The sequence below is a fragment of the Drosophila arizonae genome, chromosome 2 (genome assembly GCF_054131065.1).
Source record: "Drosophila arizonae isolate 15081-1271.41 chromosome 2, UAZ_ARI_1.0, whole genome shotgun sequence".
NCBI classification, from domain to species: domain Eukaryota; kingdom Metazoa; phylum Arthropoda; class Insecta; order Diptera; family Drosophilidae; genus Drosophila; species Drosophila arizonae.
In genome coordinates, this window is record NC_142922.1 from 2,891,249 (window position 1) to 2,911,771 (window position 20,523).

At 37.0% G+C, this 20,523-nt stretch overlaps 1 protein-coding gene across 1 annotated transcript; it reads left to right on the top strand.

The window, feature by feature from the left end:
* The first annotated feature begins 16 nt into the window (after window positions 1-16).
* On the top strand, window positions 17-18,566 carry LOC108616705 (very long chain fatty acid elongase 7). The gene is made up of 8 exons (XM_089463040.1): window positions 17-160; window positions 14,600-14,698; window positions 14,763-14,953; window positions 15,034-15,114; window positions 15,180-15,342; window positions 15,420-15,556; window positions 15,632-15,913; window positions 16,928-18,566. The coding sequence occupies exons 2-8, from the start codon at window positions 14,638-14,640 to the stop codon at window positions 17,075-17,077; spliced, it is 1,065 nt and encodes a 354-aa protein (XP_089319166.1). The 5' UTR covers window positions 17-160; window positions 14,600-14,637; the 3' UTR covers window positions 17,078-18,566.
* The last annotated feature ends 1,957 nt before the right edge of the window (window positions 18,567-20,523 follow it).

The following is a 20,523-nucleotide window of genomic DNA, read 5'->3' on the forward strand; positions in this document are numbered from 1 at the left end:
TAGTTTTCTAAATTATTTAAACGCGCGACGATCAGTGTGATATAGTATATGTGTGTGAATGTCAGCGTGTGTGTATGTGTGTGTGATTGAAATTCTAAAAATTTAAGCAAAATTCCAACGGTGCACGTTCGCTGAGTTCGCCGGCCTGAAATCATTGGCGGTAAGTTCGCATCGATTTTCTGTTAGCAACTTGTTGTGCACTCCCAGAATATGCATTCAGTGGTGAAAATTAGTCATCAGAGTAGTTGCTGCGTGGTTTTAATTTAAAAAAAAAAAAACGACAAAATGAAAAAAAAAAAAAAAAACGGTCTCCTGTTTCCCGCCGCGCCCAGCAACGCACCGCAAGAGTGACAGACAGGGAAGCAACAGCCAAAGTAAGAGAGGAAGAGAGTGCACGTGTATGGGGCGCGTAATTCGCTCTTTCCGTGTGTGCATGTACTTTATAAGGTTGCATGTGTGTGTGTGCGCGCTAGTGTGCGAGAATGAGAGTGAGAGCGCGTTAGCACGTACGTGTGCTGACTGCCCTTTTAAGAGGGGGAGGTCGAGGCGCGTTAATAACTGTTAATTACTGTTCAGGCCCGAATGAAAATATATATATACATGTACGTATATATATCTATGTATACATGTGCCCACAGTTAAAAAGAAACCCTTGCAAATTCCAATGTAAATTTCCTTAGTTCACTTACAAAAATAAAAACCACGATATGCAAATGCGGTCTCCGCTGTCAATTGCTTGGCACACATTCAGTTATGTCAATTCATATTTGTTGCATCATTTGCTGCCTCTCCCCCAGTCAACGTCGAACTGTCAAGTGCGATTGCGAGCGTGAACGCCTGCGCCTGCGCAGCCCTGCATTGCATTTTTGTTTTTGTCGATCACAACAAAAAAGTTTCACCTGTCAGCAATGCGGAAATCGTTGGCAATCGAACAGTGGGCAGTCGGCAGTCGGCAGTCGCTAGTCGCTAGTCGCTAGTCGCTAGTCGCCAGTCGATAATCGAAATCGCAATCGCAATCGCATTCGCAATCGAGTTCATGTAATGCAGAAGGTCAGCCAGTTAATGCGCCCATTAAGTAAAGCGAATGAAAGCTTGGATTTGTATTTATTTATTTATTTTGTTCGTCAGAGCTTTTGCAAATCTGATTTCAACATCTGTTTGCATTGTCTGAAAGCCATAGCGCATTAGCAAACATTGGGTAATAGTAAATATAATATATACAATTAGAATGGTGCATTGCGCTAATTGCATTCTTAGCTTAGCCTAACACTTGTAAATTGTAAAATCAATAAATAGAAACGAATTAACGCTAAAAACATTTGTTTATAGTCAACAAATGGGAAATCAAAAGTCCTAAGGTTCAAGTTCGCGTACAATTTGTTCACTCTCTCTTCTTTCCCGTCTGTCCTCTCTCACTCTTCCTCTCCCTCCGCCTCTGCCTCTCGGTCTCTCTGTTGCCACTCGACAAGATGTGCCGCTACTTTTTCAAGAGAGCTGACGCCGCTTACGCTGCGCTGCACTCGCTGCTAGCCAATTGGGAGAGCGTTCAAAATATCGTATCATATAGAAATTTCATTTTAGCACCGCAGCGTCCAAAGTCCAAGCCAACTGGCTGCCGAATCGGCTATACAGATACACACACACACACATGCATTCGTGTGCGACTGTTTGTTGTGTGTGTGTTTCTCTTGCGTGGTCTGCTGATGTCTGATGCCAACGTATGAGTATTTAAGTATCTGTGTGCGTATGTATGTCATAGATGTATGTATTATATGTAGGAGCATCTTATGCTTGATAAGCACTCTGTGGCACAGCTAATAGCTTGAAGTTCTTTCAACCGGTTTACCCACAAGAAATTAAATCTACAAGAACTTTCATTGCAAAACCATAGAAAAGCAAAAATATGAAATACCCTGTAAGATGTAACTAATGGAATTGCGCAAACAGTTTGGAGCTCGAAGAACCAGTAATGACTTGACTTTTAGTCAAAGTCAGTTAATGATTAAAGTAGTATGATATATCTAATTTCTAATGGCTATATAGTTAGATTATATCTAGTGCCGTATATGTAAAGCGTAACTGATCATCCTTATTCAACATCGTTTTCTAGGGTATTCAGAAGTGTTTTTTATTGAAATCGATCCGAATCTATGCTGTCTGTTGCGGCACGTTTTTACAGTTATTGTGTTTGACCACAAACATTTGAATATTACCACAAAGACAACAACAACAACAACAACAACAGCAACAACAAGAACAAAGTGAACAACTTGAACCGACCGGCCGAGAGGCCACCTGTTGCTCGACTATGAATACAAAAGATGCCGTTATATGGCAGTGGCTATAACACTTGACGGTTTTCGGTGATAATTTTGACCCCATAAGGCGTGGACTTTGCCTGTAACATATTTGCATATTATTTAAGAGAAAAATAATCAAAAATTGTTGGTTTTACAAATGTATATGTAAAATTTCCCTTTTAAGAGGCTTCGTTAGGGCAATCTGAACTGATCTTTGATTGTCTTGGAGTGGCTTACCCATTTTGGGTTTTACAAAAATTCAAAAAAGAAACAAAACTCGTTTAGGTTTATATAGCGAACCATCTGGAAGCTGTTGCATCCACATCTTTTGGGATTTCATTTTGCACTTTTTGATTTAAGTTAATAGCGTTGACTCAATTCCAAATTTTTCGCACATTAATTTGTCGGCCTTGGCGCGGGGCTGTCATTAATTATGTATTCACATGTAGTTTTGCTTTTTTTTTTTTTTTTTTGGGTATTTCGCTATGTCTGCAGCCAGGTGAGTTTCGAATTACGTTTGACACACTTGGCTTGTTTGGTTTTAGGCTATTATGTAAGTATTCGGTTGAACAAAAGGCTTTGACCTTATCCTAGATTTCATTTTAATTATTAATCGAAGTAGTTTATAAAAGGTTTGACTTTTTTACACTATTTCAACTAAATGTAATGAAGTTTAATACAATGCTTTTTTTTTTAAATAAATTGTTTTTGACTAAAAACTAATTGAAATCAAAAAATTTTAGAAAGTTTTCTTTTCTTTTTTTTTTTTTTTTACTAAAGACTAAATAAATAAAAATACTTTTCTTTTTAAACTGTCAAGCTACATAAAGCAATGTAAATAGATTTTTCAGAATTTAAAATATAAATTTATTTAACATTGAGTTAACTATAAATTGTATACATACATAGCCAGCTTTCACTGTACTAAGTGTGCATATACGTTAAATTCATAATTTTTTGATATGATAAGTGAAACTTTTCACCCAAATTGCATTTTTTGCCGCGTTTATCAAAGGACAGCTCGAACTCCAACTTGGGCAGTGAGTTTCAGTTACTTGCGCTTTCATTACAACATTGGCAAACCCAATAAACAAAAAACAAGAAGAAACAGATAAAGAAGAAGCCGAAGCAGAAGAGGCAACAAGTAAAGCTCGCTGCTAACTGCCTGGTTGGCGAATCGAACGATCGGCCTTTATTTAACTTTTGTAACGCTGGAATGCCAAGTATTTCAGTACAATTTTTGACTGCTGTTGGCTAGTTGGGTTTTTCGTTTTTTTTTTTGTCTTTTACTTTTTTGGCTGTAACGTCTTTCGTGGCCAAAAGCCGCCCAAGCGTCACGCACTTGAGCTTGTTTTGTTGTTTTGGGCGTTGAGCTACTTTTGGCCCGTTTAGCTGTATCTGCTGTGCTTTTATTTAATTTTTTGCGCTTACTTTGCGGCCTCTTTCGCGTCCGCCAGCCGGAGGGAGAGAGATGAGCGATATACTGACCGAATTGGTGCAATCAACTGAAAGATATTTATAAAAGTGATAAAATATGTAGTTGAAATTATATAGAGTTCTGAATGTCTTTGATATACTTTCCAACTAGAAATAACAATTGCTTATCTCTACACATTGACGTAGCAAATATTACTTACTAAGTAGTTCAGCTCAACTAGCTTTATTTTTTCTTGTTCATTAATTTGATTGCTCATCTCTATCGAAATCGTTGCTGAACTCATTTCATGCGCTAATTTCGGACGCATCAAAAATTAATTGACTGCCATTACAAACAAATACTCGCACGTATGTGTCTGTCTGTGTGTGTGCAGGTGTGTGCAGGTAGTTTTTATCGACCTCCATATGTATGCCCAACTCATTCATAAATAAAAAACCATCCACAACTACATAGCATCCACATGTAGCCTGCGAATACGCCATTTTGTTTGTATTTGAAATCAACGCCATCTAGTGCTAATAAGACCTGCATACATATGGTACAATGATTAAAAAAAAAAAATTAACAAAATTTACCATCAACAGCAGAAGCAGCAGCAACAAATTTTCAAAGTCAAACGAGTTGAGGGTCAACATTTTACATCCATTGCTCATCCTAGCAATTGAGACAGAGAGGGAGAGAGCGTGAAAAAAAAAAAACATATCTATTTCGATTCGGTATTTGCCGTAATCCACATGTGACCCTGAAATTTATTTGCTACGTGCTGTAGTTTCCGTTTTGTAAGAAAGCCAATTTGCTTTGATGTCTCTTCAGTGTGTTGTTTGTGTCTTTGCAATTAATTTTGCACTTGCCCCGCCTCTACGAAAAAAAGGAACACTAAGTTCAACTCACATGTATTATTTATTTATCTTTGACTTTGACCCGCTTCGCGTGGCATATTTAATTTCATGCAATGGGATAAGTAGGCGTCAAGCCGATAAACAAATATAGAGAGTGCTCGTATTGGAACTGCTCGACTAAGAGATACCGTTAACTTTTGACAAATCTCTGAGAAAAATGGGGTATTCGCAATTCCTAATATTCAATTCTTAATATTGCCTGTATTCATCACAGAAATCTCGACAGTAAATTTTAAAACTTTAATTTTTTGCAATAATCAAGTCATATTTAAAATCTTTCTAAAATTATCGATTAATATCGATAATAAAGAAACTCCAGCAACATCTGCCTATGTGAAGTCTTTAACTTTTACGATTAGAGATCGTACAAATCAGAAAGAAGGAAAGGGGCCAGATAATTGAGCAAGCAGATGATCGTCCTGATTTTTAGTTCATGAAGTCTGACTTCATAATTACATACATTATAAGGTATACAAATTTATCTTAAGATAACCTGTGACGCACAAGGGTACATAAATAATAATCAAATATTTAGAACTGGTTAATTTAGAAAATTATCTTAATTAAAATTTCTTTAAATCGTTAAGTCGCAGGTGTAAGGCACCCCTAAAAAAAACAGAAACACTCATATATATGTATTATTTATTAGCCAGTCTTTCTAATTGTAATTTTATAAACAAATTTATTCAAATTTTTGAATTAATTTGTTTGCTTTCAAAGCTGTTTATACGTATGCAATTAAATGTCACTATGGATCAAGCCACTTTATTTATTCAAATTATTGAATTAATTTTATTTGTTTGTACTTATGCAATTAAAGGTCGCTAAGGATCACTTCTAATCTAATCGCAGCGCTGCCAGATGCTGTGAACTCATCAAACGTCCAAGTGGCAACGCCGCATTCAAATATAAATGTGCGCATAGAATGATTTGCATATGGATTCTATAAAAGATCTGCTTATGAAATTAGTAGAAAGCAATGCGTCGCCAAGGCCTAGACTGGGGCGACTGACTCGATGCCGATAAGCAACATAACGCATGCAACGTAACGGTTTTTGAATGCGTTGTATTTCTGTTGCTTGCATTCAAACGAGTTCAAGCTGCAAGTGGCTCTCTCATCAATACACACACACGCACTTACACATACATACTTATGTACATAAATGAAAACTGGGCTTTCTGTGCCTTCATTCTTCAGCTCTCAGTCAACATTTTGCTGATGCTGTAACATTTCTTTTGCACACCTGTTGTGAACCATGTGGCACACTTAGCCAACTGCCATTCGAAGAGTTTATAAACAAATATATATACTTTATAAAAATGTTATATATGTGCATATAGACATTTGTGAACAATCATAAGCCGGAAAGCGAAAGTAATTTTGTTAGCAGTTGGCTCTAATGGCCGCCAGCGCTGCTACGCTGGCCAAAAACGAACGCCTAGACAAATGGCCAGCAGCCAACGCCAGTTACATCAACAGTCAACATTGCCGCAGAAGATGGCGACTTGCCACAAAATGCCTTAATTCACATATAAATGCAGACATACTGACATAATTATCCATGTATTGGTGGCTCAGTCTGCCTGTCTGTCTGTTTGTGTGTGTGCGTTTATTTTCTTCTCTTTGAGCCGCTGTCGCTGTCGCTGTGGCTCTGGCTATGGCTGTTGCTATAGCTTTTGCAATGCAAGCAGAGCTCAGCATAAACAGCGACTGACTGACCACCGGCAGCAACACCAACAGCAACAGTAACAGCAACAGCAACGGCAACGTCAACTTTTGTTGGCCACTGTGGCAATCGCGCGCTCAGTTGTAATTTTGGCACGCTGGCCAACGGTTCAACAAGCGGTTGATCTGCGCCGTCGACTTTAGTCCGGTTAAGTGATTTCAGCTTTTAAAGCGATTAATAACGCTTTTAAACAAGTCTATAAAAGAAAAGAGTTATTTTGATTTTGCGTTGCTCTTTGCACTATTCTCGATTTCTTTTTTTTTTATTATTAATAAAGGGCCCGATTCTAGGGTTCTCTTGTCGCGCGCTCTTTCTCTTCTTAGTTTACGCTCTCGATTCGCTCGTTAGGGCATGATTCACCGTAAAGCTGTGTAATCGGTCTGCTCGTGCGCGCACTCACTGATCGATTCGGCACGTCAGTCGTGGTTGTCGTTTCTGCTGTCGTCGTTGTCGCCGTCGCTGCCGTCGCTGACGTTGTCGTTGTTGTTGTCGTCGCCGACGTCTGATAAGGTTCACAGGCGCATCCAGCGAGCCGTCAGTTGGCTTAAAAGCGTGCAAGGCAAAGCATCGCGTTAACGAAACGGTAAACGTTACCAAAACCGTTAAGTGTTTGTTGTCACGGTGTGTGTGTGTTTATGTGTGTATGTGTGCGGCCAATGTTTCTGTGATTATCTAATCGTCGTAAACACAGCAAAATACTTACAAACATATATAAAACCAACATAAATACATAATTAAAAAAAGCCAGGCCAACGCCAAAAATAATAATAACAAAGAAAAACGAACAACTTTCCAAAATTAAACATACATACAAACACATTTATATCAAGAAATAAGAAACTATAACGAATATCACAAAAAGTCAGGTGCGTGGTTAAACTAACGAACTTTGTGGCCAAGCTGGTCACTGTAGTAATTGTAGTTACACCTGAGTGTGTGTGCTTTTTTGTGTGTGGTAGTACGTGTGTATGTATGTGCATGAAATTCGCATTGTATAATCACAGCAAATACTCAAAACGTGCTTTGCCTGTAAAACCTAACTCTGTTTTAGGGCACCTTGCAAAACCAAAATTTATAAGTCTGTATATGTTTATCAAATGTTAACCGGCTTTCCCCGGTCAACAGGCAGTTTGAGTACAATTTATGTTTTATTCTATGATGTTAAAAATTGTACATTTATAAAATGTTGGCATTTTTAATGTTAAACATTTTTTATTTTGAATATATGCCTGTGATCTTCAAATTTTTATATTCAACAAAAAAAATAAATAAAAAAATAAAAACATTAAATTATTTTTGAAAACCCGTTAATTTATTTAAGCAATTTAATTGGTAGCATAAGTATATCAGTATGTAACTCTTGTGATCAAAATATTTCTATGATCCCGAAAACTTTAAATTAAATAAATTTAACTATATAAAAATATTTATAATTTATATAAATGCCTTTAGCATTTTTCGTAGAGTTCCCGAGATTCATAGCTTTTAAAGTTGAGCTCAATCCACAGTCTATTTATTATCTATCAGAGTCTATCGTCTTAGAGCTTAAGCTTAAAAACAAATCGTTTATTCATCTATCTATAAGGGACAACCATTTTATTTATACACATATTACGCATTCGTCTATATAAACTCCACTAACTGCATGATGAGACAGTTTGTTATTGCTTCCCAATAACTGTTTATTAGTCACTCTGTTAACTCTATTATCAGTTTTTTTCGCTATCATTTATTTTACCGCCCCTGCCTCGTTTTTTTTTCAATCATTTATTAAATCCAAATAATGGGCAAAAACCCCCAAACAACAAAATATGGTAGCATAAAATATCAAAAGCCCTGGCAGCCCAATTGGCACTGATAACTGCTTGATTATGGCCAATTAGCAAACGGCGCTTGCGACAAGGCCAGGTGCTTTGGGCTTGATTCAAATTGGCCAACGATAAGATTGTAGATCTCATTACCGATCAATCGATTATCGATTAGCATAGAAATCGGCCTAGGGTCTTGTGACTCAGCTGATTACGATTAACGGTTTTTAGTGGTTTCCTCGTTTTGGCATGCGTTATAAGGCTATCTATCGGGTATTCCACTTTGGCACTTGAGCACGCCGCCAAAGCTCTATCCCAGCGTCTGTCTGGTCGCCGTTGCATGTGCTCAGCGAGATTTTACGCTCAATTAAGTTTTCTGAACGAGCGATTAGGCCAGATAAGGCACATCACTAAATAACAATAGTTCGCATAACCTAATAGTCGCGAGATAGATAAACATATGTGTTTGTATATGTGTGTATATGTATGTGTGCTTGTGTGTGTATATATAGAACACGCCCACACTAGTTAATGTAACGCCCTGCGCGATTAGATCAACAAACTTGAAACTATTTTTGTTTCGCGTTTTAAGTTTTAAGTGAATGTTTTTATTAACATACCCTGTACTAGTTTTAAATGTGTGAAGAGGGCATGTCAATTTGCCTAGAATGCTAGCATATTTATTTATATTGTTGATTATCTAGAGAAATGTTGGATTGAAATGCAATGGAATCGGAATAACCTTGATATCCCTTGGGCTCTTTTCTTGAGTTTATTTCATGGCTTAAAAGTATATACCTAAGAAACTTATATAGAATACATTGATGATTTTATTATTTGTTAGCATATATCTTATTGCTTAGCTTAAAGCTGATTCTTAAATCACGTTCAAATTTTTACTCTCTGAACATCATCTACTCAAAACTTCAATATGACATGGACATCTGTCGAAATAAATCTTAAAGTATTACCAATCTATGAACATAGCTAAGCTCTATTTGTTTGCAATTATAGATTTGAAACAGGCTATATGCTAGTCTGATATGCTCGTTTCGCAATCTTCCACTTGTTATTTTCGTGCTCTAATTAATATGGGAAATATAGCAACAACAGCAACAACAACATCGATGACATCCACAATGCTGCATGTTAACATTTGCGTGCCGTGCTCCACATCCTATTGCAACACCCAGTTCTCTTTGATTAAATTGCCCCGCAGTGGAGCCTGCTGCACACAGCCGGAAGCAACAGGCGTCTGCCGTGTGTGGGGCATGCGTCGTGCAGCAAGCCCTGCTGGTGGGTGCCACCCGAAGGTGGCGGCGAGAGGGCTGCGCCCTCTCTCTCTCTCTCTCTCTTTCTGTTGTCTATGTGTGCTGCCAGTTGCATGGCTCATTGATTGTTCGCTTGGGCGCCGACAATGACGATGACGTCGTTCGCAGTGACACAGCAAATGTGAAAAAAAAAAAATAAAATAAAAAAATAAAAAAAATAAATAAAAAATAAAATAATAAAGGGAAAAATAAAAGAAGAAATTAACAAACAGGAAAGAACGGTTATCATTGAAGCGTCGAAGATAAAATACACTTGCGAATTCTCTTTAAAGCCCAAAGTACTTAAAAGAGAAGCGATTAGTCATCTCATATACATATGTATATAAATATTTTTTGTGATAAAAATGGTTTTATTTGCATGCCTTTCAAGTGCTTATTACTTATTTTGCAGACTCTGCACCCATTGAAATGGGAAATTCTATGAATATTATAAATAGGCGATAGAAATGCATAGCAAACAACTTTTGATAGGTTTATAACGAAAAGCAAAAGGGAAAAATAAAATTCTAAATCATATACAGTATAGCCTCGTAAATAAATATAATTTTTATTAAATTTTTGTGAATGTTCCCTGATCTTATAAAATAAGAAATTGAAATCTAAATTATAAAAATAAATTAAAAATTTAATTTAATTTATGTATTTATTTAAATTTGAATCATAATTCAAAAACTTCAATAATATGTATTTAAAATACTCGTCGAAATTCGAACAATTATTTGCATTACAAGTATTCGATAACAATAAACCGTATTATTAACGAAATACGGAATTTAAAAAAAAGTATTTTTGGCAACAAAAAAATAAAAAATAAAAAAATATTGCCAAAAAAATTACAGTTATTTGTAAGAAAATGCAATAAAATAAAAATTTTTAAATCTAACATTTTCTTATTTTTTTTTTTCAGTTATAATTTCCTATAAGAATAGCATGCATAAATTTTTATAATAATTTTCGTATATATTTTCAACATGTATGCTGGTTATAAAGGCTAGCTAGTATTCTGTCCTGTTATTTAAGTGATAGTACGCAAATGCTGATGTTTTTTAAAAATACCTAAATGACTTTAGCTGACCGACAAACTGAGGTCGACCCTATCTCCGTAGTGTATGCTAAAATAACATCATCGCCCGACACTCGTCGTCGCTTTCGCATGCGCCACGCCCCAGCGTGCGGTGCCGCCCGTTTGTTTGCCAATTTTTATTTGCTCCACTTTGAGTTGTAATTCTTCTTGGCTTATTATGTAAGTCAAGATGAGCAGTGGTTGTTGTTATTGTTGTAGATGTTGTTGTTGTTGTATATGTTACCTACCGAGATTTACGATGCCACAGCCCATAATTGTTTACCTTGACAATTTGAACTGTCAACTGGGTGCGAGATAAAACGGACTGTGACGAAGCAATAGTCACTGAGTCAATCATTCAATCAGTCAGTCAGTCAGCCAGTCAGTCAGTCGGTCAACCAACCGTGGTGCTGGCCGTGCCCATCAATTGCGCCTCTCTTGTCAATATTTCATAAGTCGCAGCAACAAATTTATTGAGTTGTTTAGCTTGGAGGCTGCTGCACGCACGCCTTAAAAAAAAACTTGCCACTGACCCACACAACAAACAACAGACAACAACAACAGCAATAAATTGCGACAACTGTTGAAGACTCTGGCAACGGTATTCATATAAAAAGAGAAAAAGAAAGAAAAAAGAGCTACAACCCACTGACTAGCGGCACATTTTTTCTTTTTCTTCTTTTTTTATACCCTGAACCCATTGAAAATGGGAAATCAGGGTATAATGGTTTTGTTGAAATGTATGTAACAGGCAGAAGGAGGCGTGGCAGACCCGACAAAGTATATATATTCTTGATCAGGGCGACGAGCTGAGTTGATTTGGCCCTGTCCGTCTGTCTGTCCGTCCGTCCGTCCGTCCGTCCGTCCGTCCGTCCGTCCGTCCGTATGTATGAACGCGTCGATTTCAGAAGATATAAGAGCTAGAGACTTCAAATTTTTTTTAAAATGTCCGTAATTACAGCGCGCATATCAAGTTTATCATTAAAAATCGATAACTCATCCCGATCTTTTTTTATCGATAAAAAACCTTATCGAAAACCAGTTATAAAATTATATCTTCTACACCCTTATTGCTAGAGTCTCCAAATTTTTAATGTATGCTTATATGCAATTTATACAATTTCGGTTTTTGTTAAAATTTACCCCCCACCCTTAAATTCACCCCCTCACCCTCACTTTTGTAAAAAGCGTATTTCAAATACTAGAGACTTGGGCTTTGGAATATACACACATATTCACCATATGATTACGCTCTAAAAGTTTCATTAAGATCGTATGTCTACAAAAGAAATTATTTAACAAATAAATTCTCATAATATTGCCCACACTGCAGCGCAACCCAAGCGCAGTCGCTGCTTACTGCGCAGTTAGCAGAGCGCAGGCTTATGCGTGCGTGTGGATGCATGTGTATGTATGTGTGCATAAAAGAAGTGCAGAATGATTAGAATATCAGCTTGGAGGGTTCAGGGTATCTCCTAGTCGAGCAGTCTCGACTGGAGCTTTCTTACTTGTTTTTTTTTTTGTCAACGATTGAGCCGATTGAGCAAGCGGCGCTTACGTCGACATCTGCACCACCATCTCCACCGGCAGCAACAGTGCCCCATTGCCAGTCATTGCTCATGACATTCAAAACAAACTTCGAGTGGCCACGGCTCACGAGTACATTGCCTTTGAATTGGCATTAGACAACGTCAACGGCAACGACGACGACATCAACCACGGTCATGGGACTCGGTGGGGCAGCAGCTGTGGAAGGCCGTTGGAGCATGTGCAAAAACAAAAGCAAAGAAAAAAGTTGTCCGGTTTAGAAGTCAATGAATTCTTATAAATTCAAGTCAATTGCTGAGAATTATTTGGGCAGTAAAACAAGTGCAAGTGTAAGACATGTGTTAGCTGAGGGTATGCTAGACTTGCAGATACCCGTTAGCATACTTGCTTGAATTATGACGTATATATCTTTGCTCTCTAAATCTAAATCCATTTCAATTTGCATATATGTCTTATATAAAATCTTTCATAAGGTAGCCTGATTTAAAATTGTTTAATTTCTAACTATTATGGACTCAATTGTTACAGCCCAATCTTTAGATCTGTTTCACAACTGTTTACACAACTGAATTATAATTGTTGATGTTGCTTTTTTCTCATAACTAGTCAAATCGGACTTTAATCGACCTAAAACTAAACCATTAAATGGCCAAATGTTATCTGTGTTTATCACAGTCATTAGCGCAGTCGACTGTAAAAAATGATGTTGTTTAAATTCAGCCATAAATTGCCATATTGAAAGATAAATTGATAGGAATTGATGTTCAAGTGTTGCTTCTGTTCAGTTTTAACTACAAAATAAATTTGCAATCCAATTTGCCAAAACTTGATTTATAAATTGCAAACATTTTTCAAATCTAAATAATTTAAAATTCAAATTTGTTCTTTATTAGTGTTGATCCTAAAACGGTTATTTATTCATTAGCACGACAATATCATTAATATATTATCTGTTGAAGATTGTTTTAAATTATGATGAAACCGATTTCATTCTTCTAGCTGGCAAACACGTTTAGAACACATTCGTTTCTTTGTTTTGAAGACCTCCCATTTGACCCATAAATGTATGCATATGTATACGTATGTGTCATTCGCATTCCATCACAAATCTGGGCAGTCAAAGTCGGTTGCACTTGAAGCAAGGGCGATTAATGAACGGAATTCCACATGCCACCCACAAATTGGGTGAGGTCGCAGCTTCCGTTGCGGTGCATATAGTGTAAACTCTTTGTCTATTCATTGCCGTTTTAATGCACGGCCAATTATACAAATTATAATATAATGTTAAATTGTGCAATCCATATAGTAAATTCCGCATCGATCGATTCGTACTTTGAGCCCACGAGCTGGGCTCAGCTGGGTGAGCCTGGCTTACCTTTCACACCTATTAGTATTGATCGCTCAATTGAATAAATTAGCGTTAGTTAATTTGTATTCCTTGTTGTAATTAACTTGGGGTTTTACATAGTCTCGACGCAACAACAACAACACCAACAGCAGCAACAACACTTATTTTGATTTGTCATGGCAATTTGACTTCCTTAAACATTTCATGCCTTTCATTAATTGCCTCACTTTTATTTTTACCAACTTATATTGTTTATTTATGGCGCTGTAAATTTTCCGGGTTGTTTTATGCCTACGTAAAACTTTTTGGTTAGAGATTTTTTTTGAAAATCTTTTTATGGGCACTAGATCACTGTGATCTAATTAATGTTTAACTAAGAAGCAAATAATATATAATAGATAGTTAGCAAACTTTGTTGCTTGAAATTCGAGATCATTTCGAAACCCTGGACTGATTTAATTTGGAAAGTACAGGATATAATGCCGGCGGGAAAGAGCCTATGAAATATATGTAGTCATGATCAGGATGTCGAATTAAGTAGATCTAGTTTGACGTAAACTTTTATTTGTATATCCCTGTATTAAAATTTTAATAATTAATAAAATATTTTATTTGATTGATTTTTGTTTCTTTTTCCTATATGTATATTGTGTGCTGCACACATCATTTTTTGACAAATATACACACATACATGTGTAGATATTATTATCAAGCTCAGAATATCTGATTACCAAAGCTTATCTAGAACAGCAAAAGGTTATGCAAAAAGTGAATTTCCTATATAAAGTTCACATGTGCGTGTGTGTGTATCTGTATGTATGTGTGTGCTGCTTTATATGCCCGTACAAAAGAAACGCAGAAAAGTTGATATCAATTGGAACAACTGGGTATTTGGTCGAGAAATGATATTGAGTTAGTAGTATACATATCTATTAGTTTTCGTAAGGAAAGTGGATATTGCAAAAAATAATTAGATATAGTATTTATGAGACACAAAATATTAAAATGAAAAAAAAAAAAAAAAAAAAAAAATTAATGAGAGTTTAAAATATTATTAACATAAATTTAGATATATGTATGTATGTATTATTATTATATATGATATACTCATACTGATAATCGTCATTTTTACAGCAGCTCGCGGCATCTACAACACCTGCAATAACAGCCACAACATGGACGTACTCATGCATGATGTGTTGCACTGGTATAGAGACCTGATGGACAACAAAAGCGGTTCGTAGACTCTAAACTGGGGACTGTGGCCATTTATTGATTTTGTTTCATTTCACCCATGCAGATCCGCGCGTCAAAAATTTCTTTATGCTCTCCTCGCCTCTGCCCACGCTGTTTCTGTGCCTCTTCTATGCATATTTCAGTAAATCTCTGGGGCCGCGGCTAATGGCCAATCGTAAGCCGATGGATCTGCGCAAGGTGCTCGTCTACTACAATGCGGTGCAGACCATCTTCAGTGCGTGGATATTTTACGAGGTAGAGCACGGCAACGAATGATTGATAAAAAGAACTGAAAGTGAATTGATATAAATATATATGTATTTTATTTGAAATAGTACTTAATGAGCGGCTGGTGGGGCCACTATAGCTTAAAATGCCAGCCCGTCGACTACAGCAACAGTCCCATGGCCATGCGGGTAGGTTCCGATCACTGTTCTATAAATCAATCGATTGTTATATTACAACGGCTTTCACTTTGTAGATGGTCAATATCTGCTGGTGGTATTACATATCAAAGTTCACAGAATTCTTTGACACGCTCTTCTTTATACTCCGCAAGAAGAATGAGCACGTATCAACGTTGCATGTCATACACCACGGCTGCATGCCGTTCTCGGTGTGGATGGGCCTTAAGTTTGCACCGGGTATATATCAACACACCCACTCTCTTTGTACTCTATAATAGTTCTCATATCTGATGTTTTATTTTCTCCATTTACAGGTGGTCACAGTACTTTCTTTGCCCTGCTCAACTCGTTTGTACATATTGTTATGTATTTCTATTATATGATTGCTGCCATGGGTCCAAAGTATCAGAAGTTTATCTGGTGGAAGAAATACCTAACCACCTTCCAAATGGTATGGAAGTTTAGCTCTCATTTTAATCCAAGACTTAACTGATCTATTGGCCAATTCTACTTCTTTTTACTACAGGTGCAATTTGTGGCCATATTTACGCATCAGTTCCAGCTTTTGTTCCGCGACTGTGATTATCCCAAGGGCTTCATGGTCTGGATTGGACTGCACGGCGTGATGTTCCTATTCCTATTCTCTGATTTCTACAAGGCTAAGTATCTGAATGCAAAGCGTCGACGCCGCGAGGCAGTCAAAGTCAATGGCCATGCCAATGGCGTCTACACGAATGGCAAAGTCAAGCATTTAGGCAACGGAGATGCCCCGCTCCCTGCCAATGGCACCAACAAGGGTGCCTGTATGGTGAGTTCTACTGCTATCAATTTTTTGCAATTGCAAAATAAAGAAAACAAACAGATAGATTGAAATTACAAAAACAAAAAAATACGAAAAAAATTATAATGCATAAACAAACGTGTGGCGTAGGTAAGCAACATTAAATCAAGTAGCCCTTGAAAGTTATTAGCCGTGGCTAAACACACAATTCGACGCCCGTTCCCAAGTGCTGGCACCCCCAGGTGAGGCGGGTGAGATGTCCAGTCTAGTGTCTGTGTGTGCATACTAGAGTTGGGTGCGTATCGTGTATCGTGCATGACACGACGCGTTCGATAATTCAATCAATTTTTAAAGTAATAAATATGATAACAAATTCAATATTAAGAGTAGAAGATTTGGCAAAATCAAAAAGTGGGAAAAACTCAAAGAAAAAATCTACATTTTTTTTTTAAATTTAACTCTTGAATATAAGTTTATTTTCATTCATATCAGCATTTGGTTAAAAAATATATATATATAGGTGGCACCAAAAACATTGAATTCATTGTTAACAAAAATCTAAATTTAAGAAGCAAAGAAGAAACAAAAATTTTGTGTATTCCCAAATTTGGTTTTTTAATAGGCTTTCGAGTCTTTCGTGTAAGACAAAGGTTAGGTAGCGCATCTCTAGCACATACATTCAAGTGCGTAGTTGTATTATCAACTAAAAAATTCTAACTAGCTTAGTTAAGCAAACAATACACTCACACACACCTAGTCACAGACACTCATACACGCGCGCGCACAGCACTTGCAAACTCTCAACACTACGCGGGGGACGTTTCAATTAGCGAGAACATGCGAAGCCGGATGCGAAGGCCCAATCATATTGGCTGCTGGCCATTAGCAAGGCACACAGCGCTTGAACTCTAGCTAGAGACCTTAGAGTAACACTGCAAGGGGGGCACGTGCTCGGCAAAAAAAAAAAAAATAAATAAAGTAGCGAAAAAGTAAAGCATCGACTCAAATTAATCGCATCTATTTTCAATTGGTCAATTGCAGCCCGTTTTGGACGATGAATATGTGAATAGCAACGGGCATGCGAATGGCTTTAAGGATGGTTACTTCAAGGAGGGCGTACTCTCAACCAACGATGCCATCTTGAATCCGGACAGCAGTAGCTCTAGTCTGCACCAGCGCAAAGTCAAATAACTACTACTAAGATCTACTACGATGATATTCATAATATTAATTTTAAGTGTTTAGCGTGTAACCGAACCAGATCCGATCGCGAATCGAGCAGATCGTAACAGGCTAAGGGCAGTATAGAAATGCATCCATGCATTTATGACCATTGGCGACAAAACAAAACAAAACAAAACAAAACAAACAAAAAATTAATAAAACATTATCTGATTTTAATAATTTATAATATAAATATATATTTATGTAAAGGCAAGCCAGATGTTAGTGTTTAATGAGAAGTCACATATATTATTATATATACATATATACAAAATATGCATATATACATATATAAGTAGGCAGACCAAGAACCAGAACCAGGGAACCTCCATTCCCTCCACCAACAAGACCATCAGCACCCACTGTAGCCGAAGCCGTCAAGTAGATTAAGAATATGTAAACTGCTTAAGTAACTAAATAACAACTAGAACAACATTAACTGTTTAATATCAAACATATTACTCCCACATATTACATGTATATGAACACGCACCCACATAAATGGACACATATTTTTTGTAAAAATATTTTTGTAAAATCAACTTGTAACTCCCGATTTGTGGCGTATGTTAAATTGTCAACATATATCATTTCTATACGATAGGGCATTCACCACCCACACACAACCATATATATATAATTAATTACACACATATACACACTCATATACACATATGTATACACATGCTAGGCATTACCTTTTATATGACCATTTTGGATAACATAATGAGACGTCAACCTAACGATAAAAGATACAAGAAAATATGCTCTTAAGCCTGCTTTAAACTTAAACGTTAAACTATTTGTAGCTTGTTTTTGTATAATGAGAGTTGGAGAAAATATTTGTTGCAATATTTTGTAAATGGTCTAATGATAAAAACCTATATATAGTGCGATGTTGTAGTTAGCTAGCCAATTGCGTATAAGAAAAAGAGAGAAATAACAAAAAGAAGAAGAAAAACCAAACAAGAAACATTTAAGAATGGTAGCACAAAATGCAAATGCTGCGAAAAACAACAAAACATTATGGAAGAATAGCTTTAGCCTTTAAGTGCGAAACAGCTAAAGGAGCAGACAATCGGTTCGGCGTTGAACCCCATTTAAAATTTAATGAAACAAACAAAAATTTAATGCACAATCCTAACAATAACAGCAAAATCATTGATACGTCATTGTTTAAGTTCATGATTCATGTATTGTTTTTAAAAAATATTTCAATTCTCGGTGTGGCTTATGTGCGTATATCTATATATATTAATTTCTTTGTATATTTGTTAATCTATGTATTTTGGTTTTGTAAATGTTTAAAACGATTTTTAGAAGTTATTTGTACTACAGTCTGTTAATCTGTGCGTTGGTTTCTTTGTTAAGTTGTGGTTTAAGCTGACAAGTTCAAAAACTATGGAAAACATGAGAAAAAAGCTTATTAATTTATATTAAAGAAATATGAACAAAACTTGCGTTTTTATTACGATTGGGGAAAAGGATTTAAGAACTTTGAAGTACTTAAAATTATATTTTTTATTATATTGGATTGTATTTCAAGAATTTAGTTAGCTGTTGGATGTTGATGTCAAGCTATGACTAGATATTTGCTTACCCATTTCAACTAGATTTATTTTGTTAAAACTCTTTGGATTTTGTCCAAATTTTTTATAGGTTTTATTTGTATAACTTTTGTTATCTTATAGAATATGGCAAATACATATTTAATATTAGTTTATACAAATATTATATATTGTATGTCACCATGTTATATAAATTATTGAAAAATTATTTATTAAATTATTATTTTAGTGCATAGTTTTAGGCATTAAACATAATTGCCAAGGGAAGGGAAAACCCAACACTAATTAGTTTAGTTTATAATTTGACCAGGGTATTTTATGCGTCGAGCATACCCTAGCTATCATTCAAATCACTATCATTAAACAATTATCATTGTAAAAATGTATTCACACTACTACCCCAGCTATGAAGCTATGAAAGTGCCAAGTTTGAAGTACAATTACCCAAGTTTGAAGATGATTTGATTGCCTGCAGCGCGACAAGCAACACCAAGTGGGTGATATCAAGTGCACCTTTGTCTAACCTGTGCGGGGGCTGCCTTGCTGGACTTGCTGACTTGCAGTAAATAAACAAATACAAACAAATCGATTAGCACGTCAATATCAAGTCAATAAAAATCGGAAATGTGCATATATTGTTGGATTTCCACGATGCTGCCGTTTTCACAGCTCGTGGCGTCTAGCTGGGCGACTGCACGGGGATGTACGTTGCACTAAAGTGCAATCGGGATGGGCTGATAGGTAAGTGGGTAGACAGCGTAGGTTATTTAGCGTGCTTGACTAGCTGCGCGACTGAAGGAGCTGAATTAAGTAAAAGTTGGCTGAAAAATAAAAAACATTAATTTGTTGGCTTAACATAAAAATTAATGATTACTTCATATACTAATTATTGGCAAACACAAGTGTAATTGTTGGCGGCAGCTGGCAAATATTTAACTCGCTATTTGACCTTGACGACGCAACTTGTCAAGCGACGCGTCGCTTTGGCCGCAGTTTGCCCAGCTAAAATTTGCGGCACGAGAGCGGGTGGAGTAGCTGCCGCGAATGCTAATGCTAATGCTAATGCAGCATTACACTGCGTCATACTCAAAGCCTATTAGATAATCGCTAGAAGCTGACCTGCTGGCTGGTTAAGTTCGTAGCTTGGGTTGATTGGTCTGATCAAACACTTGACGAACGTTACGTCGTGCGCCACCTGTTGTTGTTCACTTGAACTTTAGTTGCCAGTTCGGTCGAGAACAGGAGCGCACCCTGGGCCAAAGCAATTAGCGTGTATTTACACTGTCCCATGTGCACTTAAGCTGGGCCGCTGGGGCTGGGTGAGGGGCGGGATAACTAACTGAACTGGTAGTTGCATTACGGAAAGTTTTCAGTGTTTTTTTGCGCTGTGCATTTATGCATTTTGCTGTTGTTGTTGTTGTGTCGTACGTTTCCACATCCAGAAGCTTTTCAAAAGTTTTCGGCTTAAGTTCTGCGCCTGCTCGCCAGCTGTTGCTGCTGCTGTTGCCGCTATGCAGCTTCGGCAGCGCTGCCAGCGCTGGCGTCACCACTCGCAAGTCTCGACGTCGCCGTCGCAGTGACTGCGCAGTGGCGTCCGTCGCATTGCGCGTTTAACAGCCGAATCGCTCAATTTTTGCTCAGTTTGATTCAGAAGTTTAGCTTAAGCACGTCTCGGACGCTCGGTCAACAGTCCCGCTTAGCAGCTCATTAGCCAATTGCGAAAGATTTTGCGATTTTTACAAAGTTCTTGTGAAACATTTACGTATGTTTGCACACTCAGCCATACATATGAGCATATAGCTATTTCTACCTTGTCCGTGCGTTATTTGTGTTGTGGTTTTTGCG